The sequence below is a fragment of the Pimephales promelas genome, chromosome 14 (assembly GCF_988280905.1).
Source record: "Pimephales promelas chromosome 14, fPimPro1.hap1.1, whole genome shotgun sequence".
NCBI classification, from domain to species: Eukaryota; Metazoa; Chordata; class Actinopteri; order Cypriniformes; family Leuciscidae; genus Pimephales; species Pimephales promelas.
The window spans coordinates 14,198,709-14,224,290 of NC_142782.1; the positions used below are offsets into that span (position 1 = coordinate 14,198,709).

At 37.2% G+C, this 25,582-nt stretch overlaps 1 protein-coding gene across 1 annotated transcript in view; it reads right to left on the reverse strand.

Annotated features, from left to right (window-relative positions):
* The window catches only part of LOC120473560 (multiple epidermal growth factor-like domains protein 9), a 49,658-nt gene that overhangs the window by 7,696 nt on the left and 16,380 nt on the right, over nt 1–25,582 (reverse strand). Inside the window, exons 3-5 of the mRNA XM_039663462.2 lie at nt 20,451–20,590; nt 16,437–16,586; nt 3,003–3,272 (exon numbers count right to left, since the gene is read on the reverse strand). Coding sequence (XP_039519396.2) covers nt 3,003–3,272; nt 16,437–16,586; nt 20,451–20,590 — 560 coding nt within the window. The remainder of the gene's footprint in view (nt 1–3,002; nt 3,273–16,436; nt 16,587–20,450; nt 20,591–25,582) is intronic.

The following is a 25,582-nucleotide window of genomic DNA, read 5'->3' on the forward strand; positions in this document are numbered from 1 at the left end:
CAGCCAGGTGCTACTCCTCTCTGCTCCTTCAGATAAGTTCTTTACTGTGCGACACATCTCTTGGAGAAGTTTAGAAACGCTGCAGCTCCGTTTTGCGTTTTGACTCTCCAGAGGGCGTTTTAGTGAAGACGGAACAAAAAGGAGGACTTTAGAAACGCTGACGCAGAGGCTCAAGCTTGAGTCTTGGGTGTCATCAGTCATGACGTGTCCTTCCCTGATTCGTCAGCCACTGTTTACACCGGTGTTCTGTCGATTTTTGCTGCCTTGTCGAAAAATGCTACCGTAGCGCGAATTGATCACAGAATGCCGATTAAAGTCGTATGAAATACAATTCTAATACAATTCTAAGTTATGAGTAGCTACTGTATACTGTAGACTACTGTTTTTATTTTTAAAACGGTGTGAAAAGTAAAAATTATCATAAAATATTCATCTTTGACTTGTCAAAGTACACCTTTTCTTATAGTAACTGAAACTTTCAGTTATTCCTTTTCAGCTGGCTGACCGTACAAATATTCATATGGTAGTAAGCATTTTTTAAAGGGAAAATATACATTATAACAGGAAAATGTACCTTTTGTAAAAAAAAAAAAAACTGTGAGTCTGCACATGCGCATAACCGGTAAGTAGGAAATCTCGATGGGTAGCATGAATTGTCAGAACACCGGCACGAGCATGCTCAGTGTTGGTGAATGGTCACGTGATTCGCGTTTTCAGTCGTATTAATGTGGACGGAGATCAATTCTAATAGCAGACTGATCTCATGAAGTAGCGTGTGTATGACACGCCAATTCGTATTTCCATTTTTGGCGTGCTATCAAGACGCATAATCGCTTTTCAGCGTGTTTATGAACGCTGTTGACTTAACGTTATTACTGTATATAGAAATATATGACTTACCTCAACCCCGTCCCTAAACCTAACCGTCACTGGGGTTAATGGCATTTATGAGCGTTCCCTTACCATCCTAGGACAAAAAAAGATCGCTCCCCAGATGTAGATCTACATTTTGCTTCGTTTCGCGCGGACATTTGACGGGGTGTACAGACACGCAGAATCACTCGGACATTAATGGCGTAGACATACACGCATACCCGTGGATACACGCGGATAGCTTAAAATGCGTAGAGATAACGCGCCATTTGACTCGAAAGTGGCGTGTATGTTTACGCAAAAGTCATGATGCTAAAATGCTGCTGTGATGTTTAAACAAAAAAACGCAGCAGTCTGGACGAGGCCTAATGAATGATCTGTAGTGCTTATTTTATTAACTTATGCGTGTATGATTTGAAAGCATTGCTTGATTTTGAGTGAAATGGTTTTGAAGCAATTGTTTGACTTTACCAGAAGAGTCAATGGTTTTGTGAGTTTCGGTTGAAAATTTGGATTTGTGTTTAATGTTGAAAATGGAAATGAAGGTTTCATGAACGTGTCTAAGCGATTGTGAAAAAAGAACAGAAAAACACTAAATGAAAAGCATGTTATATTACACCCAGAAGAGTTGTGCAACTGCAAAATCAAGGTCAGTGAGAGACTGGCTCAGTATCAAGTTCATGATGGGTTCAGACTGAGGACTTTGTCCACATCACAGGCAGTGTCATCTCTTCATGCCAAGGGAAAAACCCTAAAGCCAGATAAGCCTTGACTACACACCTTGCTCTTCCTCCTCCTTCACCACCTCTAATACACATATTCTTCCTCCTCTCCCTCTTATATTGTTTCCATCCATTATTGGCGTCAACATTCAGTGCAACATTTTGAGTCAATTTTGGCACTCTGAACTAACTTGTATTATGTACAGTTGGTCTAGTCACATCATTAGAAATAAGTGTGAACAATTTAGAGTCATTGGGTCTCATTCATGAAATTTCTGTGTAAATCGTGTGTAAAGTGGTTCTGGCGTAAATTTTCGGATTCATTAAAATGTTAGTTGGTATGCAAGAAATCTACACCTGCTCCCAGCCACACGTAAATGGTGCGCTTAACATCCGAACGTTTTGCTCGTTATTGAACGTTAAGGCTGCATTTTAATTCACCTTAATCGGGTACATATTTAAACAGCATTTTGAAAAAATATTTTATATAGTAATTACATACGGTTTTTCTTTTTACTTCTATTATGAGAGCCAGTAATAGCAGATCTGGTGATCGATGGTGGTCCTTCTCCGGTTTGAATATGATTTTTCCGAAGTGAACTAATTCGTTTTTTGCTGTCAAGCTTAATGTCGAACCATTGTCTTCTCACCTCTGGGACTGTACGATTAACAGATGAAACTCCATTAACTACATCTGTAATATGCTGCCAAGCTTCCTTTTTTTAGGACCTGATACGCCACTATGTACGCTTGAAAATAAAATTGGCGTTTTGAATGAACTTCTAATAACAAAACTTCAATTTCTGCATCTGAGAAATCTTTCTTTTTCATTCGCATTCATGTTATTATATGCCTATATATAGATGTCAGTCCGATATAATGGGCGGGATTTATGGTAATTGAGAATGAACGTGCACGCGCATCCCATTTACGACTAACACACATTTCACTATCACATCTGACGTTTACAAAGTATTCGTGAATCCGGAGAAGAGTTTTCGGGAAGGTCTCTTTACGCGCAAATCACTCTCGTATATTTACGAATGTTTCATGAATGAGACCCAATGTGTATAAACGATGACAACTGTGTTGTAGTTTTGTTTTACTTTTGCCTCGTGTAGTGACACAAATGTGTCACCGTGCGAATGTGTTTCAATGAGTGAAAATGTGTTTAGAGTTTTGCAAAATAAAAAAAATGTGCATGAGAATCAGTGTCTTACTGCGGGAACGTGATTAACGTTTTGCAGAAATAATGATTTATTCGACAAAAATGGTTTAAGCTATTGAGAATTTGGTTCAGAGAATGGAATTTGGTGTTTTAGCAATTCAGAAAAAACGTAAAGGACAGTAACCCAATCAGTACTGTATGGACATGTTTTTAACTGTGTTAAAAGACACTAGTCATACCTCTCAGGGTGCAGTTGTGATAGCGGGCGTCCCCCGTGTATCCACGTGTGCAGATCTCACAGTGTGGTCCTGTTGTGTGGTTGATACAGCGGTGGCAGTGCCCAGTCTCAGGGTGGCATATTTGTGGCATGGAGCGAGGGTCTGCGTTCCCATTACAGTCGCAGGACACGCACACGCCTGCCGATTTAAATAAACCGTCTGTGCACACGTCACATGTCGGGCCAGAGAAGCCAGGCTTACATTCGTCACATATGGGTCGTCCATTGGAATCTGTAAATGAGATTGAACACACATGATCAACAAACAGTTCAAGTTTATTGTCATATGCATATTAGTACAAAGTACCACAGCAATGAAATACAATGTGCCTTGGCACTCTCTCAGCACCAGTCAATAAATAACATCCAAGCACGGTAAATATAGCAACTATGCTCCTTCCTTTTGTATCATCCAGTAGCCTTATTACCTGAGGGTAAAAACTATCCCTGAAACGTGATTTGCGTGTTGGGATGCTTTGTAAACGTCTCCCTGAAGGAAGGTGGGAGAAGAGATTATGTGCAGGATGATTAGAATCCTGCATTGTGTCCTACCACAGTAGTATAGTGATCGTCTGCAAATTTCACAATACTATTAATGGGATGTTTTGCAATAGAGTCATAGAGATTGCATAAGGCATTTGTAACTTAAGCCCCTTTCACACAGAGATTCCAGAAAATACACGGATAATGTGACCCAGCAATTTGTCCCGGAATTGTCTGATTTCGGTTCATTCACACTGCCAGTGATTTGCCGGGATCTGTGTGTGTGTTCACACACAACCCGTAAAAATCCCGGGAAGACACATGACGTCAGGATGAGACGTATAACGGACGCGTCGAAAACATGTAAACGCGCATACCGTACACGCACTGGTGAACGATCTCAGCTTCAGTACGGATAGTGAGGAGCTCCTGGTCTCTGCTTCGCTCCAGTTTGCAGAAGGGGTGTCCATGTTTAACCGGTTAACCGATTAGCAGTAACCGTTTAAAATTGCAGAACTGAGTAAAACCTTTTTGCTCGGTTAAGTGGCGTCAATACATATTTGCACAAAACTTTTGCGGTTTTTTTTCTGATTGTCGATAAAAAAATATTGTGAAATGACAGCGTTTCTATTAACGGTGTTATGCGACTAAAACATTTTTTTTTCCTTTCGCGATAAGCCATTCCAAAAATAATGGCAATGGACGTTGGTATAGACGAATCCGACGAGCGTTCTTGTGTAGGCTGCCATCTTGTGGCGACGCCATTACTGAGCTGTTACACCGGCATAGACATATGCACCGGGATGGGCCAAGATGGCGCGGTGTTAGGTGGACACGTTGTTGAACGTCTCGTCAGGAAATTTTGAAATAGGACGATTATAGCCATTACTATAATTTGACAGTTACTATTTATGAACGAGTAAGTAATTACCTTCTTCATTTTAACCTCCTTGCCTCAATTCATCTATGGGAAAAAAGAAAAATAGGCAAACTTCGAACGTGACAGCACGCGGGCCCATGTCAACTACAGAGCCGAATCAGCCGATTCAATTTGCTGAAGGGAGCGATAGCGTCGTTTCCTCTGTGGATGTGATTTCATCGGATATTGTTGCTGATGAACACAACTGGTTCGATTCGCGCCCAGATTTGAATGATCTTCTTGCTACTCCTCTGCCTGATACTCCCTTAAAACCTCCAACAAAAAAGACAAAACGGGTAAGCATGGAATGTGACGACTCATCAGCAGAAATTCTGGCGGCCATCCGTGAGCTTTCTGGCAAATATGAGGAGATGTTACAGAAAATTTCTGCCATTGACACAAGGACTGAATCTACGGCTAAACGGATTGAGGCAATGTCGTCAGTTGTGACTCAACTTGTTGCTGAGGTTGCAACGCACAAGGAATCTCTGAAAGTTGTGGCAACGGAGATTCATGAGCTTCAAAAGATGAATAAAACCATGAAGGAAGAGGTGGGTGAATGTAAGCGTTACAGCTGGAGATGGACTTTAAAGTTACATGGCGTGAGAGAAAAGGATGGTGAGGATGTCCGGAAACTTGCAATCGATGTCCTTAGCAATGTAGTTCCTGGGATCAGTGATAACCTTGAGGAGGCCGTCGACATTGCACATCGTCTTGGCCAGAGAAGAAATGACGGTTCCCACAGATCAATCATTATACTGTTTGCTCTGCGTCGTATTCGTGACACCGTTTGGCATTCTGCTAGAGGCTGCAAATTTCTTTTCGAGAATAAGTTGCGACTCACGGAAGCACTTTCACCAGAGGATAGGGCCGCCAGAGAAAAACTTTGGCCTCTCGTTAAAAAAGCCAGGGATGAAGGAAAGAAAGCCTCCTTTCGCGGCGCATTTGCCTTAATCGACGGGAAAAGATTCAACTTCTCTGATGTAAAATAGACCTGTTCGGTTCTGTGGTGCGGATATCTTTTTCCTCGTTGAAAAGGAAATAAGACTGGTTCCTGTCATCCATAGACAACGCATTTTGGGAAACTAGGTTTTGTTATTTCCCCGATCGAACCGCAAACTCTGCTATGTAAGTTGATAAAGATTGACAATGTTCAGTTCGATCGTTCAATCTATTATCTATTGACAGCGTTTTTTTGTTTGTTTGTTTTGACTAACGTTATCTAACGCTTGCGCTGACAAGCAAGGAGGTTGAGTGATTATACTCTAATGTTCGTGAATTAATTTTGGTTATATATTGTTCCTTTTTCAAAATAGATTTGTGTGATTTTTTTCAGACAAGAGGTAGCCTACTAAACTTTTTCTTTGTACGATGGATTTTAAGTTTCATTCTTTTTCTGTTGTATCCTTGAATGTGAGGGGTTTACGTGACGCTGTAAAGAGGAAAGCTGTTTTTTTATTTTGTAAAAGCAGTGAGTCAGATATAATTTTTCTTCAGGAAACGCATTCAAGTGATATGGATGTAAAATTTTGGAAAAATCAGTGGGGAAATGCAATTTATTGCAGCCATGGCTCTAATCATTCTGCTGGAGTTTCAATTTTGTTGCACAAATTTAAAGGGCACATACTAGAAGTTAAATCTTCTGATGTAGGGAGATGGATTATTTTAGCGATTAAGCAGGATAATTCAATCTTTATTATTTGTAATATTTATGGTTTCAATTCCCGATCTGCCAACAGGTCTCTCTTCTCTCAGATAACCTCAGAATTGAATGAAGTACTTATCAAGTACCCAGATTCTTTTGTGATTTTAGGTGGGGATTTAAATGAATGTGTGGATGACTCCTTGGACCGACTTCCTCCCAGAAATAACGATAGCCAGCAGTTAAATATTAACATTTTATCATTATGCTCGAAATTTTCTCTTACAGATACATGGCGTTTCTTTCACCCTGATTTGCAGGAATTTACTTGGTCAAATAGAAGTAAGTCTTCCCAATCGAGAATCGACCTCTTCCTGATCTCTTCATCAGCTCTTCAATTTGTAAAAGATATTTCTCATTCTTTCGCTCCCCTCTCAGACCATAAGGTAATTAGACTAAAATTGTGTAGTAACACTGGAAAAACCTCAAGTTTGCGCGGTTATTGGAAATTTAATAACTCTCTCCTTAAGGATACGGCCTTTAATGATGGCATTAAGAACTTATTTTCTGATATATTCTCTGAAAATTTCACTGACGGTTATAAAACAAAATGGGAATTTTTTAAATATAAAGCTAGGCAGATTGCCATCAGAAGAAGCAAAGAGCTAAAATCCTCTAAAAATAAAAAAATATTTGAACTCCTAAATAAAATAAACACGTTATTGCAAAAAACATTAACTCAGGAGGAAGAGTTAATTTTAAGAGATTTAAATTTACAAATCAATCAAGCTTATTTGGATTTAGCTAGAGGGATTTTTATTAGATCCAAAGCCAAATGGTTAGAAGAAGGAGAGACTAACTCCAGTTACTTTTTTGCATTAGAGAAGAGGAATTGCAGGAGAAATTCATTAACAGCTCTAAATATTAATGGCGTCAAATGCAATGATCCAAACTTAATTTCTAAGTTTATCACAAACTTTTATGACAAACTGTATGCTTCCGAATTTAATTCAGATAATTGTGATACTTTTGTCGAAACTATAAAAAACTATATTCCAACTATTGATAATGATTTTAAAGATCTTTGTGAGTCAACTTTGACAATTGGCGAAGTTAAATCTGCTCTTTTCTCTATGAAGAAAGGGAAATCCCCTGGTGTTGATGGTTTTTCCGTTGAATTTTACCTCCATTTCTGGGACTTAATAAAATCCCCATTACTTTGCATGTATAAAGAATGCATTGCTCAGAAAGAAATGACTACTTCAATGAAGCAGGGGATAATCTCCCTTATTCCAAAACCTGAAAAAGACTCTCTCTTAATTGATAATTGGCGACCAATAACACTCTTAACTATTGATTACAAGATATTGGCCCTGGTGTATGCTAATAGGTTGAAATTTAAGCTTGACCAAATTATTGCAGAGACACAGTCAGGATTTGTCAAAGGTAGACATATCAGCAATAATATAAGACTTATTTTAGATTTGTTGGATTACTCTGAATTTGTACACTCTGAAGCCATTATTCTTTTCTTAGACTTTTATAAGGCCTTTGATACCATTGAGCATGAATTTCTTCTGCAATCTCTCAAACTGTTTGGTTTTGGGGAATCCTTTGTTAATGTAATTAAAATGTTTTATAAAGAAATTAGTAGTTCAGTCATAGTTAATATGAACACCTCCCAAAGATTTGTTATAAAGCGTGGTGTCAGACAGGGTTGCCCAATTTCCCCCTTTTTATTTATTTTGGTTACTGAGCTATTATCACTGAGTATTATGCACAATCAGAACTTGAAAGGTATTTCCATTTTTGACAGGGAAATTAAAATCTCACAGCTGGCTGATGACACCACTCTTTTTTTACACGATAAAACTCAACTCTCCAGTGCCATTCAGATAGTTAGAAATTTTTCATCTGCGTCTGGGTTAAGGTTAAATATGTCGAAGTGTGAAATAATGTCATTGCATAAATGCGATGACACGTCATTCGAGGGTATTCCAGTTAAAGACACAATTAAGTATTTAGGTATTCACTTAACAAAAAATTTAGTAGACAGACAACAACTTAATTTTTCTAGTAGAATTAAAAAAACCCAAAATATTTTTAATCTTTGGCTACAAAGAGACCTAACTCTGTATGGGAGGGTTCTCTTGTCTAAAGCGGAAGGTCTCTCTCGCTTTGTGTATCCATCACTTTCTTTATTTGTGAATGACTGCACTGCTAAAGGTGTTAATAAAATTTTTCTTGATTTTATATGGAAAAACAGGTCTCATAAACTTAAAAAAGAAGTGATTTCCAATTGTAGAAGTGATGGGGGACTAGAAGTGCTAAATTTTCACAACGTTATTAATGTGTTTAAAATCAATTGGATTAGAAGATGTCTACTAAATTCAAATTCTGTTTGGTTTTTCATTCCTAATTTCATCTTTAATAAAATTGGAGGCCTCTCTTTTATCTTAAAATGTAATTATATGTATAATAAACTCCCGGTTAAACTATCTAAATTTCATCAGCAAGCTCTTCTTGCATGGAAACTGTGTTACATCCACAATTTCTCCCCACATAAATCTCTTCTGTGGAATAATATGAATATAACTGTTAGAAACAAATCTCTCTTTTTCTCTAATTGGTTTAATAGAGGTCTAATTTATTTAATTTCTTTATTTGACAATTCTGGTAACATTTTGTCTTATGAACGCTTCATGACTATCCATGACTTTCCTATTCCTTTTAGAGAATACAATACTGTGCTTAAAGCTATTCCTACAGGTCTAGTGCAACTGATTAAGAGCCACTTATTATACAACCAAAATAATATGATGGATTCGTCTTTGTTACTGGATGGCATTAGCATTTATGATAAGAAATGCAATAATAAACATATTCGCCAGATTTTTCAAAAAAGAGATCTAATTTGCCCTAGAGGCAGATCCCATTGGGCTGCCGCTATTGGCAATATCGAATGGAGAAAAGCGTGGTTATTACCGCATAAATATTTTATTCCTAACAAAACCAAAGAAGTCCACTTTAAAATATTACATAAGATATATCCTGTTAATGCAACGGTGTCCAAATATATTGATATTTCCAGTACCTGTTCGTTTTGCGGTGACGAAGATGAAACTTTAATACACTTATTTTTTTCTTGCAAATTGGTTCAGAAATTTTGGTCTAGTATGTTTTCTCATTTAAATAAAACCCCCATCCATGCACACTCCTTTAATTTGAAAGATATTATTTGTTATTATACTGATGCCCACACATCCAAAGTATACATTTTTAATTTTTTTATTTTATTTGGTAAATTTTTCATCCATAAACAGAAATTTATGGGATCACTCCCTATTTTCTCACATTTTTTGGTTGAAGTAGACTCACTGCTTAAATCTTTTAGTTTATCTAGCAATAAAAAATGTAATAGATTCCTGAAAATATATGAACAATTATTTTGTATTGGATCTGATAGTCAAGATTAAACAGCTTTATATCATACATTGCTTATTTTACTTGTATTATTATTTTTTATTTTTTTATTTTATGTTTTATAATTGTGTAATGTAATATAATTATTTTTATGGCATTTGATTTGGAATTATTCTGTATAATTTGTCTTTGCTTTACCTCTTTTATGTTCTCCTGAATGTATTTGTAAATGTATATGTTTCTTCAATAAAAAAAAATAAAAAATAAAAAAAAAAAAAAAAAAAAAAAAAAAAAAGACATATGCACCGGTATGTAAACAAACCTCGGAGATAAGGTGATAACGCACCCTTAATGACAGCTAGAGCCAGGCAGACTTGTTGGGTTGATGATGTTAGACATTGGCCTCCAGTCACAGATGAAGGTACAAACGATCTTAAAGATTATTTATGAAAATAGCTTGGCAAGCAAGCTAGGCTAACGTTTGCTACCGAGGAAACTAAAAAAAGATCTGTCCATTTGGCAACAATAAATAAATAAATAAATGAAATCAAATAAACAATTTCATGTTTTTCATTTGTGTGCATTATTTATCTAATTTTTACATTGCAACGGGCATGTAAGGTAACGTTACAGCTAGAAAGTAGGCTATACATAATATCGACCAACTACTGTTTTTAAACCATGGAAAGAGGTCAGTATAACAGCAGGAGAACAATTGTGTCACATAACGTTACATTCAGCTCAGGAAAGCCATTTAATGACCATATTGAATAGAAAAAATAACAAGAGAGGAGATTTTGCTGATCACTATATCACACATTTATTATATTTTTTTACGTATGTCATTAAATAATTGTTATTATACGCGAATGTCCGCGTCTTGTACTCGCCCAGGAAATCTGTGTAAACCGTATGACACCAGACAGGGGCAGTCGACCCGGGGTATTCACAATGTTTTCTCTTCAAAATTGAAATTTTACTGCCACCATTGAAACAATTTATAACGGAAACTGTTTACCCACTCGACATTACACAAGGGCTAACGTTGTAACGTTAGTGACAGTCGTAAATCGCGAGCTGTTTATTCCAGTGGACGCAAGTTGCAACTAAAACAATAGAAGGCAATGGCGCAACGCTACCCAGCAACAGCTCAGTAATGGCGCCCGCTTACTTCCGGTAGTTTCGCCGGATTCGTCTACGCTACAACGTTAGCCCTTGTATAATGTCAAATGGGTAAACAGTTTCCGTTATAAATTGTTTCAATGGTGGCAGTAAAATTTCAATTTTGAAGAGAAAACATTGTGAATACCCCGGGTCCACTGCCCCTGTCTGGTGCCGTACGGTTTACACAGATCTCCTGGGCGAGTACAAGACGCGGACATTCGCGTATAATAACAATTATTTAATGACATAAGTAAAAAAATATAATAAATGTGTGATATAGTGATCAGCAAAATCTCCTCTCTTGTTATTTTTTCTCTTCAATTTACATGCTATGGTCATTAAATGGCTTTCCTGAGCTGAATGTAACGTTATGTGACATAATTGTTCTCCTGCTGTTATATTGACCTCTTTCCATGGTTTAAAAACAGTAGTTGGTCGATATTATGTATACTTTCTAGCTGTAACGTAACCTTATACCCATGCCCGTTGCAATGTAAAAATGAGATAAATAATGGACACAAATGAAAAACATGAAATTGTTTATTTGATTTCATTTATTTATTTATTTATTGTTGCCAAATGGACAGATCTTTTTTTAGTTTCCTCGGTAGCAAACGTTAGCCTAGCTAGCTTGCCAAGCTATTTTCATAAATAATCTGTAAGATCATTTGTACCTTCATCTGTGACTGGAGGCCAATGTCTAACATCATCAACCCAACAAGTCTGCCTGGCTTTAGCTGTCATCAAGGGTGCGTTATCACCTTATCTCCGAGGTTTGTTTACATACCGGTGCATATGTCTATGCCGGTGTAACAGCTCAGTAATGGCGTCGCCACAAGATGGCAGCCTACACAAGAACGCTCGTCGGATTCGTCTATATCACAGCCACCGCACTAGACATTATTATTATTTATGGAAGGAGACGTGGTGTGTCGTCCAAGCATGGCAGGGAAAATCGCAGAGTTTCTGTGTGTCTCTCCCTCATTTCTGCTCCGCGGTCTTGATTGTGGCATTTCTTTGAGGTTTTGTCTAGTAGGCTATTCCTCCTATCTTTTATGAATTTTAAAAAAGAACTCTGCCTCGTAGGCTAGGCTATATGTCCAAACGGTCAGTGTACTGTTGTGTTTATTCGTTTCCCCTTTTTAATCCGTAGGCCTAACTGCAAAACGAAAAATGAACGGTTGTTGTATTTTGTAAAACGCAGAGTTTAACACCAAAATGTTCATTTGAACTGTAGGAGGTCAAATGCTGCGCAAAAATATATAGACCATATATCGACGAATTTTCAGATATTTGTTTGATTTTTTTGCCCCTTTAAACATTTAAAATATTTGACAAATGAATATGAATATGAATTATTTTATGGAGTATTACAAAGAAGTAGTGTTCCCTTCCTAATGCTTGACTCATTTTGATGTATAGAGGGCCTCAAAGGTATTTGGACAGTTGCGCCACACTTAAAAAGTTATAAATGTCTTCTGGCCACTTTCCTCTTGTCACTGCCCAATGAAACCATATTTTATAAGAGACCGGTGTGAAGTTTAAGGGAAGGGATCTGACTTTATACCTCTACAGCTATATAATATATATATATATATATATATATATATATATATATAAATACACACATTTTCAATATATATATATATATATATACAAATACACACATTTTCAATATATATATATATATATATATATACATACACACACATTTACAATATATATATATATATATAAAGATCTGACTTTATACCTCCAAAGCTATATATATAATAGTTCTAAGTAAAATGCTAGAATCGTGAATTAATAGTTTTATTATTCATGCATTGAAATTCAGACAATTTTACGCATAACTTGAGTAAATTGAGTAAATTAGTATTTTTTGGGGACAATAAGTAATTCCAACTCCAACAACAAGAGGGAGCCAAAGCACCAAATTTCAAGCCTGACATCATATTCTACAGTGCAGTGATTACATAAAACATGCAGAATAACATAAAAATTAAGCAGTAATTAAGACTATTTTTTAAATTTACTTTCAATATAATTTACTTAATTAAAAAAAAAAAATGTTGGGTTTTTTTTAACACGAACATCAGTCAGAAAAAAAAAGTTTGTAATAGTGACATTTTGGTTCTTAGCCCTTAACCCAACTTGTCAACCACCCCTGAAAAAAGTAAAATTAAGATAAATGAATAAATTATAAATGTAAAATGAATCCAAAAATGTAAATCCATACAATTTCATTAATAAAAAAAATTACACATTGTAGAATAAATTACTATGGTATTTAATGATTACCATATTCATGGTTTTTGTAGTAATACCACAGTACCATGTCCAAAAACTGCCATGTCACACACACACATTTACATAGCTATCTAAATAGGAACATAGTACTGTACAATTTGTATATTCTATCCCCTTACACTAACCCTACCCATCACACAAAACTTTCTGCATTTTTATTTTTTTTAAAAACCTTTAATAACTTTATTATTATACCAGATTTGCAAATGAGGACGTCTCTAAAGGGAGGTTTTTGGATATTTTGTCAGGTTTTGGTCACTTCTGGGTACAAATTTGTTCCCAAAATAGAGTTAAGTAGGTACGCACACACACAACATAGCTGTTGTCGGCTCTGAAATATTTATGATAGGAAAGAAAAACACACTTAGCAGGATGTGTGAATGAGTGCACTGGATGAACATTCTGACCCGCCTGACACTCACACTCACTGTCTGACCTACAACTGCCTGCTACCAGGTTTCGTATCTACAAAATGATGTTCAGAATAAATATGAAATCTTCCACAAACAAGCTTCTCTGCAGTTTTGATAGTCATGATGACCCCACTGATCTGTTTTCTTATTGGGCGCTGTTGCCAGGACAACCCCCTCCCTGAAGCACATATCTCTCCTCACTGCCTCAGCCTGTGACATGCACAAGTCTGGAGCGAATCAGAGAGACAGACACACTGCCGGGCAGTGACAGACGGAAGTGGCCAGAAGGCAGAGGAATTGATTTGGGCACTCCTCCCATTCCTGCCATGAGAACCCCTCGCCCGTGCCTGTGTCAGCTTCATGATGCCAACACATGAGGGTTTACCAACACCAGGGAAACTAACTAGTATAGAAATGCACACACACTTGGGCTTTTTTTTTACATTTGTCACGTGTCATTTGACATCACAACTATCTATCTATCTATCTATCTATCTATCTATCTATCTATCTATCTATCTATCTATCTATCTATCTATCTATCTATCTATCTATCTATCTATCTATCTATCTATCTATCTATCTATCTATCTATCTATCTATCTATCTATCTATCTATCTATCTATCTATCTATCTATCTATCTATCTATCTATCTATCCGTCTGTCCGTCTGTCCGTCTGTCCGTCCGTATTTTTTCTAATCACCATAAACCTAAAGACACATAAAACTATAGAACAAATTGTTATTAATCAAATTTTTACAACCTGTTTTAAAATCATTTTATCTCATTTTATTATTTTGTATTATTTGATATTGTTGTCTTCAGTTATTTATTTCTTATAAATATCATATGAATGTGTATTTAAATGAGCAAATTATTTATTACATTATATTTACATTTGTGTACTATTTTTCTCTTAATTTTTTCGTGGACTCCCATATAAAAACTTCACGGGGTCATTAAGTCTATTTGCAACTAAACGTCACACCTTTTTCCCCACATAAAAACATTAAGATTTCCATTTTTTTTTTTTTTTCATTTTTTTAAAGACTTAAAAAAAAAAAAAATCAGGAATGCCTCATAATAAAAAAGCAGGTAGTAATTTAGCAGTTCCAGGGACATTCCAGTATACTTACTATATTTATATATAGAAGCACTTCCCTTGGAGAAACCTAAAGTTAAGCTTTTGTTGCACAGATCTCACCTTTTTATGGAGTGGTGTAATGGTTAAAAGATCTGAGCTGACGATTGAAAATTTGTGATTATCAATGTGTCAACAGGCCCACATCTACGCCTCTCGACTTTCACGACGAGCAGATGTGGGCCTGTTCACACATTGTTAATCACGTGATGTTCTGCTTCATCTCCCTCTTTTTACACTCCCTTTCATTTTCCCTCTCTCTTCTATATATATATCTAAATAATTTCAAAATTATTGAATATTCTACGTTGTTACGCCCTGAGCCTAATGTTAATTTGTGTGTACTACTTTGGTTGATCTGATTCTCTCTCTCTCTCTTGGAGTAGGCTCCTCCTCTGCACACCTGCGGGTGCGGAGGTTGATCACCTACGATTTGTTCCCACCGCGCCGTGATTGCTTCGTTCACTGTTTTAGCTCTGTCAAGAGCTTGGCGAGCACTGGAGGAGAAGGGCATGAGTGGACGAACTGTGCGCGCCATGATGTTTCTGCCAGCCACTGATAAGCTGTTTCCATGTTGTTTGTTTCAGTGTCTTGTGGGTCTATGGTTGTTAATGTCTGTCAATAGTATCTTTAATAATAAATTGTTAAACTGTTATATCTTGCATTGAGTGTTTTTATGTTGCTTACCCACTCCTTTAACGAGCACTTCAATAGTGGGGTTCGTAACAACATATTTATTTGTTTGTTAAGTAGCCATGCAATATGTGGCTTAATGTAAAGTCCAATGATCATTATCAGTATACATATTATATGATGTGCAGGCTGTACCTTATGTCTTACATGTTTGACCTGTAAATATATAAATAATATGGAGTACATTTATATAAGAGTCCTGACCTTTCAGTGCCCTCTCTCTCTCTCTTTCCTCCTCAGGCTCCACTGACCGTAAATGTAAAGTGACAACCCAAAGCCGCATAACCATGGCTGTTGCTGTGTGATTGCATCCAATGGAAGAGAAGTTGAGATGAAAACTAAGTCTTTGATTGGCTCCATTGGTAACATAACATTTTTCAGTTGTAAGTAACCAAAATTTAAACCATCGTCAGGTATCAATCCATCAAGAAATGAACGACTCCCACATGCTAACGGACAACTCAATCATCCTAAAGCAATAAAACTCCAGGTACAAGCCAACAGTTACTTGCAGCAACCGTCAGGAAACTTATATAATGAACTATCAGATTTTGAGCGGAGATATTGTATTTTTGGCCCAATCAAACGGCCTTGACCCTTAAAGGTAACACATAATCTCTGAATTAACCCTATTTACTTTCTACACACACCACCGGGCAAATTTTGGAATAATGTTTTTGAAAGAAGTATTTTATGCTCACTATTAAAATATTATTACAATTTAATAACTGTTTTCAAATTTAATATATTTTAAAATGCAGTGCATGTATGATATGAAGATTTGCTGCTCAAAAAACATTTCTTTTTCTTATCAATGTTGAAAACAATTATGCTGCTTAATATTTTTGTGGAAACTATAATACACTACTACATTTGGGAAGGGAAGTTAAAAAAAACTATTCAAGTTAAAAAACTTTTAGTCAGTAAGGACCCATTAAATTGATTTGAATAAATACATGATTTTTTTTTTTTTAATGTTTACTGTATTTTTGATCAAATAAATGCAGATTTGGTGAGCTAAAAGACTCAATGTTTCCAAAACATTAGACTGGTAGTGTGTAAACGTCAAGATCCGTCAGTGAGAAAATAAAGCAAAATTGAACTTTCTATGTCTTCCAGTTTTCTGCCCTCCTGAATAATTCCCAGGCACTTAAAGGACACGATGTGCTGAACCCTGTCAACATGTCAGAGAGAAGCAGACCCACCGAGATGGCAGCTGCCGCTGGAGGTCTCAGAGGAGCAGGGACAAGGCAGACAGGCGTCCGCGGACCCCTCGCCAGGACGCCGGTAAAAGTTCACCAGGCACTCCTCACAGTTGTGGCCCTGAGTGTTGTCCTGACAGTCCAAACAAACACCTGAAACACCAGGAGAATATAAAGAACAATTGATCATTAGCAATAGTATAGACAGAATAGGACACTTCCTGGTAGTCTACTGTAAATCATTATATAAGGGAAGGAAAGTAAATCATTATCTAACTATAGCTTAGCACAGTGAGACTTCAAATAACAATAAGAGACTTCAAAAAGCAATAATTCTGCTGTTTAAGAGAGGAGCCCATTACTAAAGTTTAAAGTGCTCTGATTAATACATTAAATGTGTACTGGGTGATTTCTTTTTGATGATTAGGCTCCAGTCTGAGAAACATTGTATTAGTTCTCAAATTAGCACACACGCACATACACACAAATAAAAAAATATTGTTGGTTTAACTTAAAAATTAAGTAACCTGGTTGCCTTAAATTTTTAAGTTCATTGAAATGGAAAAATTGAGTAAATACAATGAAGGATATTGATTTAATCATCAGAAACTCAAAATATTATGTTGTATGAACTACATAAATTATTTAAGTTGATATGACAAAAGAAAAAATGTTGTGATTACAAATCATGTGTGTGTGTGTGTATATATATATATATGATAGTGATTGGTTGCACTGTGTTTGAAGCCATTGTAAAATAGTACATACACCATAATATGAATTTAGAACAGCTAATGGGTTTTTTATGAACTCCACTTTATGTTGTGTCTAACAACGGCCCTTAGCTGTCCTACATTCCCTGTAAACCGTTCCCTGTAAAATGTATGTAGTTCATAATTGCTTAAATATTGTATATAAACCAATGTTGCATGCAATTTCATGCTTAAGTAATTGAATGCAAATTAACAGATAATATTGAGCTTTAAGTGATTTAATCTGTTTATAAATATTAATGAAAACATCAAATTGTTACGCTTGTTTCAAGGGAATATGAATATCGATGTTTGATATGAATATGAAATCTTGTGTTATTATATATTTTCCATTACTTATGTTCACTTTGCATGTCAGAGTAAAATTTTTATTTTTCATTTTTTGTTTCATTTAGATGAAAAAAATGTCGCTTCAGCTTTATCACGTCAATCTGCACGTTACAGTTATCCAGTACGTTTTTTGTGGGGAGAAAGAAAGAAAGACCAAAAGGCTTTGTGTAAATGCGCACTATTCTTCTGGCTCTGTGAGTTACTGCTCGTCTCGTGTGTGTGTGTGTGTGTGTGTGTGGTATTATGCTGCGGGGCGGGTGTGAGTCTATGAACTGTAAGCAGTCTCAGGAGATGCTGATTGTGTTTTATGACTGAGGAGGGCTGTAAATCTGACTGTGGCTCTCCGCATCGGGGAAGAGGGTACCAGCTACCATCTGCACACACACACCGCAGAGAGAGAGAGAGAGAGACAGGGACAGATGGGTTTCTAGACACATGCACTTGAACATGCAGTTGCCAAACATGTCTATGGCATCAGTAGACTGAGGTCCGGGTGAAATGATTTAAGACAAACACGCCTACACTTCTCGGATGTCAGCAGGTTTGCTTAACAAATTAACACACACACCAAAGCATGAGCATTATGTTGATAAGGTTTTTGGTTCGGAATTCAAAATTGAGGTTAATTAAGCCTTGGTTGCCTAGGATACAGGGAGGAAAAGAGAAAAGAGAGGGAAGTGTGGAGGATGTTGTGATGAATCGCTCTAGGTGAGTCAATCTCAAATCTGCAGATATTAGTTTTAAAGAAATAGTTCACCCAAAAAGAAAACCAATGTTTTTTATTCATCTTCATATCATTAAAAAAAAAAAAGAATCATCATCTTCTTGAACCAAATATATATGAATAAATAAATAAATAAATAAATAATCACAAAATAAATATTTATAATTAATTACTAATTACTATTAAAAATCTAAATCTTAATATCATCTGTTTTATTATGTGACTATATTAACATCCCAGTAGTTTATTTTGTATAAACAATGTTTTATATTATATTACATTTATTATATTATAATATATTATGTTATGTTATAGATTCACTAAAATTGCATAATATTTCATTCTTGAGTATATGAATGCAAATTAACAGATCATATTGAGTATTATGTGATTAAATAATGTTTATCAAATCAAAGCTCCAAATGTATTTTTTACATTGAGAACTCCCTGGAAGGAAGTTTTTATCTGATTTTAAATTTGATTCATATTTTGTTTTATAATAATAGGAAGTTTTGTGTTTTTATATCTATAGCCCTGTTTATACCTGGTATTAGCATGCAGTTTGGTGGAAGAGGGAGACACACGTGTGTTTACAACTGGTGTTTAAAAATTGGGTCAGTAGGTGAAGAGAAGACGGTCTTTTGTGGCTGTTTCAATGCATTCGACCACATGAGCGTTTACACTACGAAAGCAGTCCGGTCTAATGCATTTTCGAATACTACTTTGAGTAATGATAAAGGACGGAGTAAGATTTGTTTTACAAACTTTAATGCCTATGTGCTATTATTGATACAGATCCCAAATTAGAAATATACACATTGGTTTGTTGATGAACATACACTTGTAAAAGGAGTAGTTTACTTTTCCAAAAATTTTGCTGATAATTTACTCACCCCCATGTCATCCAAGATATCCATGTCTTTCTTTCTTCAGTCGAAAAGAAATTAAGGTTTTTGATGAAAACGTTCCAGGATTTTTCTCCATATAATGGACTTCAGTGGGAACCAGACGGTTCAAGCTCCAAAAGAAACTTTAAGTACAAACTTCAAACTTGTTCAAAGGGCTTTAAAAGATTCCAGACGATGAATAAGGGTCTTATCAAGCGAAACGATTGCTCATTTTTAAAAAAAAAAATAAAGTTTAAGTTTTATAAGATCAAACGCTCGCCTTGCTCTGTTCTGTGGTGCACGTTCGTGACTCTCCTGTTCGAACTCGTTCAACCTAATGAACAAATCTTTTTCCGAATCAATTTGTTTGTTTCTTTCGCCGAATGAACCAAATGACTCGGAAAAAGATTTGTTCATTTTGATGAAAGAGTTCGAACAGGAGTGCGTTACAGAACAGAGCAAGGCGAGCGTTTGAGCTTATAAAACTTAAACTTTGTTATTTATTTATAAAACGAGAGATCGTGTCGTTTGATAAGACCCTTATTCATCGTCTGGAATCGTTTAAAGCCCTTTGAACAAGTTTGCAGTAAGTTTCTTTTGGAGCTTGAACCGTCTGGTTTCCACTGAAGTCCATTATATGGAGAAAAATCCTGGAATGTTTTCATCAGAAAACTTAATTTCTTTTCAACTGAATAAAGAAAGACATGGACATCTTGGATGACATGGGGGTGAGTAAATTATCAGCAAAAGTTTTTTCAAAAGTGAACTACTCCTTTAATGCTGATGTTGAGAGTTACCATCACAACATCTCATTATTTCATCAAACTGAGTAGCTTAAATAACAGAAAAATGTTAGATAACGGGTTAGATAACTAGTTCTTCTAATGTTTCATCATCGGACTCGCGCTCGGATTGATATGGTAAAATCGACGTCACCGTTACGGTCTTTACAGTACAATCGCTGAGCTTTAGGAAGCCTCCGGAGCTGAAGTTCAGTTATGGTAATGGGCCTTTAGTTTCGGAAACACATGAAAGCGGTAGACCAATCGCAACAAATCTGACCAATCAAAGCAGAGTAGGCTCGCGAAAAGGAGGGACTGAATCCTCAGACAAGTCGTTTGAGAACCATTGAAAAATGTGGTGATGTGCAATGTATATTAAGAGAAAAAAAGTGTTTTTTGACCTTTGATGCATGTAATTCTGTTGTAGGAAACCTCCAAAACAAAATTAGGAATTTTAAAATAGCATTATAGGGGTATTTTAATGAGATAGAGATGTTAATTGATGATGAAAGTGTGCTGACCTGACTGAGGGTGGCAGTAGGTGGAGTGGTTGTTGCATCGGCAAGGTTGGCATCCTGTGTGGCTGAAGTGGAAGAATCCAGGGTGGCAGTCGTCACACTTGGGCCCGTAAACACCTATCTTACATGTACAGCTACCTGAACTGTAAGAGAAAAAAACATAGAAAACACAAGTGAATAAATCGAAATCTCTGCTTGACAACAATTGTGACACAGGCAGTCTGGAAATGTTGCCGCCTTGTACAGACGACAATTGTTCCAGCTCCCAACGTCCTCTTTGTGCATCCAGTTCCTGTGGTATCTTATCACACACACACATGCCTTTGCCCTAGACAGCTAACAATCCTGGTCTAAATGCAGTCATGCACACTTTAAAGCAGTCTAGACCTTTCATTTTTAATTCCACCATTTCTACATGTGGGTACACATGAGAGACCTGTGGCCGAGACCACATTTGAAACCATCTGCTGCTTCAGACCTGATTCCAGGAATCCCTCTGTCTCTCTCTCTTTCAAACAAGCACACACAGATTGTGTTTAATCTGTACTGCCTGTAAAGTCGTCAACCCAAAATAACAGTAGTCTAATACTACTGAAGCTGGTGGAATTGTTACATATGAAGAAAATCACAGAATCATCCCAAGTAAATCAGATACTCAGAACGAAACCAAGTCGGCAAAATAATCTCACAGGGAACGAACCACTTAAGCCACTTTCTGACCGGAGGGACTTTTGCAGTTCTTAGAACCTAATGTTCCTATAACCCTTTTTTTCTCGTGTTCTGACCGGACTAAATTGGGGATTTTTTAGTTCCTCACACTGTAGTTCCTATAACTCTTTCAGTGCCTAGTCTAGAGCGAGGACTTGTTTAGTTCCCTTTTTCCATAGGTCTACTTTGATTGGTTCAACTTATAAGTCATGCCCACTGTCAACGCGGAACTTGTAGCGTGCTGTCTGTCACACGCTGTGTGTTTGACATTACAAAACATTACAACGAGGATTAAGACAAACATAACGCATTCAACCAGCTAATTGCTAATGCTAGCTAAACTTACCCTTCGTTTTGTTTGCCTCCTGCGCTCTGCTCTTTTATCTTCTTCCATTATATTACTTAATATCATATTACGCTGGAGCCTTCGTCTTCTGTGTTTCTCTTTAACTTACAGAACTCAAGCATAATCTTTAAACGCCGCCGTTCGTTCTCCGTTAATTAAGGTCCCGGCAAGGCAGAACAGGAACATTGCAATAATAATAGCCTCCTCCATGCTGGTTTGTTGTTGTTGTATGTGGCCGCGCTACGTCTAGTGATAACCGTCGCTGTGCTTGAGTTACCCCACCTACCAGTTCCTATGGCCACTTGGCCAGTGCGAACGCAAGCAGAAAAAACGATTTTGGGGGAGAGAAGTTCTTAGAACTGTTTAGAAGTGGACAGTTCCTATAACTAAGTTCCTGTACTTGGTCGGAAAGCGGCTTTAGAGTTTAGTTATGTAGAACTAAAATCACACAACCACTAAAATCACTGCTATCATAATAACTTTTTTTTTTTTTTTTTACATTTTCTGAAGAAATTGTGAGTGGTGCTTGAAAAGCTAAGGTGATTAGTGTGATGTTATGCAGTTGCTAGGGTGTACTGTGTGGTTGCTAGGGCATTGCTAAAAAATGTCCATGTGGCTGCTAGTTGCTTTTAGCATGATTGCTATTTAGTTGCTAGGGCATTGATAGAGTGTTCTAGGTGGTTACTCGGTAGTTGCTATGATGGTATGTGTGGTTTTTAGGACATTGCTATTGTCATTTTTTGCTATTTAGTTGGTAAGGTGCTCTGTGTGGTTGTTAGGGCATTTCTAGGGTGTTCTGGGTGGCTATTATTTAGTTGCTATGATGGTTTGGGTGGTTGTTAGGTGTTTGTCAAGTAGCTGTAAAGGTATTCTGATTGGCTTTTACCATGTTTTCCATGTAGTTGCCAATAGCCGCGTTTCCACTGCCGGGCTAGGGCTGGGCCAGAGCTAACAGCGAGCCGGGCCGAGCTAGTGGCCTCGGGCCTCAAGCACCGGGCTTGCGTTTCCACTGCCGGGCCAGTAGCCCCACAGCGCTGCCCCAGACCCCACCCCTAACACGCCTTTCAGGATCAAACGTCATAAAACCCAACCCATTTCAGCGGGTATTATGAATTAATTTATTTTTTAAATTAGAAAGATAGCATGTATATTAACTCAACTGCCGTAGTGGCTGCAATAGTGTCCCGAGACCAGTACAGGCGATTCTCCATTTCAAGCAGCGATTTTTTGCGCGATATAACAAGTAGGGCTGCGGGCACGTTTTCAAGTTATTCATTAATCGTTAACCGAGGCCCATCGGTTAATACTCGGTGCATAGTGTGCGCGCCGCAACCTCGAGATACAGAGTAAATTTTTAACACCTTTAATAACTGATTGGACCCCATTTGAAACGAAATTAATTTATAGAAATAAAACGCAGCAAGTACGGAGCAGTTAAAGCCCATATTTCCATCACCCTTCAAACTGAAATTGCCAATTGAAAATAAGCAAAACGTCCATTTCACAAAAACTCCGTGTCTGCAAATATTAATAATAATAATAATAATAACCATCATCATCATTATTGTAACATTTTATTAGGCTGCATGTAGAAGACGTCTTTATCCAAAAAAGGAACAGAGCACAAATAAACACAATATTTTTGACAAATATCAGCGCATATCCAGTGTGTGTGGAGCACGATGGCTGCGAGACGCCCATGTGAAGTTTCATTGCATTTCTTTCAGTGGAAACAACTTAAAATACTCTTTAATTTCTGGTCATACAGAAAATAATAATACATTATTCGCAAATACATTTATTTATAACAAGAAAACGTTGTGCTTTAACAATTAATCAAGGCGCGCTTCATGATCTCCGTGAACTGAAGCGCGAGACCTGAAACAGCCACCGCATTCGAATTTGTTCGTTTTAAATTGGACATTTAAAGCTTTAGTCTACAGGGGTTATATCCTTTGTAGATTAAAGCTTTAAATGTCCAATTTAAAACGAACAAATTCGAATCGAAAGCCAATATCTTCTATGTTTATGTAGCTTAATTTCTCTCTAAATGTGCATCCGGAGATGGAGATATGTTTTTAGCCGAAAATCATTTAGAAAACAATAGTTTATTAATAAACAATTAATGCCTCGTTATTTTATATTATTTTATTATCAGACACATTTATTATAGCCTATAAATCACCCATAAATCCCCTTTCTGTAGGCTGTGGTTACGGCTCTTCTCATTCAGCACTGCGGGGAAAATATAATTTCCAGGTTCTAATTTGGCCTCAGAAAACCAGTAAAATATATATTTTTTTCATATTAATTTGTCAAATATTTTAAATGTTTAAGGGGCAAAAAAATCAAACACATATCTGAAAATTCGTCGATATGTATAGCTATAGCCTATATATTGTTGTGCAGCATTTGGCATAGGCCTACAGTTCAAATTAAAATGTTATGCAATTTTAAACGGTTAATCGGTTAAACATGGACACCCCTATGTGCATCTTGCTTCAGATCATAACGTTCCTTAACACCGATAAACTCCGCCTTATACCTTGAACACGCCTCTAGCCCGAGCTGGCCCCCTCTGGCCCAAGGTATTCGACGGGCCAGAAATCCTGGCCGTTGGCCCTGAGGAAGCCCCGATCAAGCCCCGGAAGTGACAGTGGAAACGCGACTGGCCCTGGCACGCACTAGCACGGCCCGGCCCTGGCCCGGCAGTGGAAACGCGGCTAATGAGTTCTGTGTCGTTGCTAGGTTATTGTTAAGGTGTTTTGGGTGGTTGCTAGGTAGTTGCTATGATGCTCTTGGCATTTCTAGGAAATTGGCAAGTGGCTGCTAAGGTTTTCTGAGTGGCTTTTAGCATGTTTGCTATGTGGTTAATTTGGGTGTTCTGTGTGGTTGTTAGGTAGACTTGAGGATGTTCTGTGTAGTTGCTATAATGTTCTGGGTGTTGCTAAGGGCATTGCTAAGCGATTGCCAAGTTGCAACTAACATGTTCTTTTCAGATTGGCTTTTATCATGTTTGCTATGTATTTGCTAGGGTGTTGAATGTAGTTGCTAGGGCGTTGCTTTGTAATTGCCAAGTGGCTTCTAAGATTTTCTGAGTGGCTTTTAGCATGTTTTCTTTGTAGTTGTTAGGGTGTCCTGTGTGGTTGCTAGGGCATTGCTAGCTGATTCCCAACTGGTTGCTAATGTGTTGGAGTGGTTTTTTATATGTTGCAATGTATTTGCACAGGTATTTAAGGTGGTTGCAAGATGGTTGTCTTTATATTTTGCTCTTATGGTTGCTCCTATATATCCAGAGTAATTGGATTGACCAGAACTGAGCATCTTTTAATAAAGACGGCAAATTTAAAATTGTACTTCCGGGGGATCCTGTGCCCACAAAGAAACTTCAATTGAGACAAATGGTAATGCTAACACATAGCTATATCCAGGTATAATAGACATCCTTGGTTTAAATCCCATACCAAACGTATCAGCAATAGCAGTAGTGATGCTTGTCTTTGCAAGCCCACTAATGACCTCATGTACTTATCACTCTTTTATTTAGTAATTTTGCTGTAATGGATGCTTCAGCCCTTACTCTTTCAAAACATTCATTAGTAGACTCCCCATACACATAAACACTCCTCCATATCCTACAATCACACACATCCTCACACCCCAGGGCTGTTGCGTTAGGTCTGGGGTGAAGGTTGAGGCGAGGAGGGGCTTCCAGGGGCTGTGTGATTGGTTTCTGTGTATGAGTGGAGCAAGTGATAGATGAGAGAGGGGCGACGATGACACCCGTGGGACAAGCTTAAAGTGCTCAGCCATGCTGACAGGATCTCAACACTGGAAACCCCAGAAAAACAACAACAACAACAGTCGTGATAAAAGAGCTGACTATTAAACCATACAATAAAAAAGAGATGTGAGAGAAAGTAAGGAGATTTTGAAAAAGAGGGTGTAATTGAGGGTGTATTTAATTATAAATATTCACTTTGATGATACATAAATTAATGGTTCTAAAAATAGGGGCAGGAACAACATCATCAGTGTCATCCCCATCCACCCACATTTACAGACTGATTGTCGATAACGT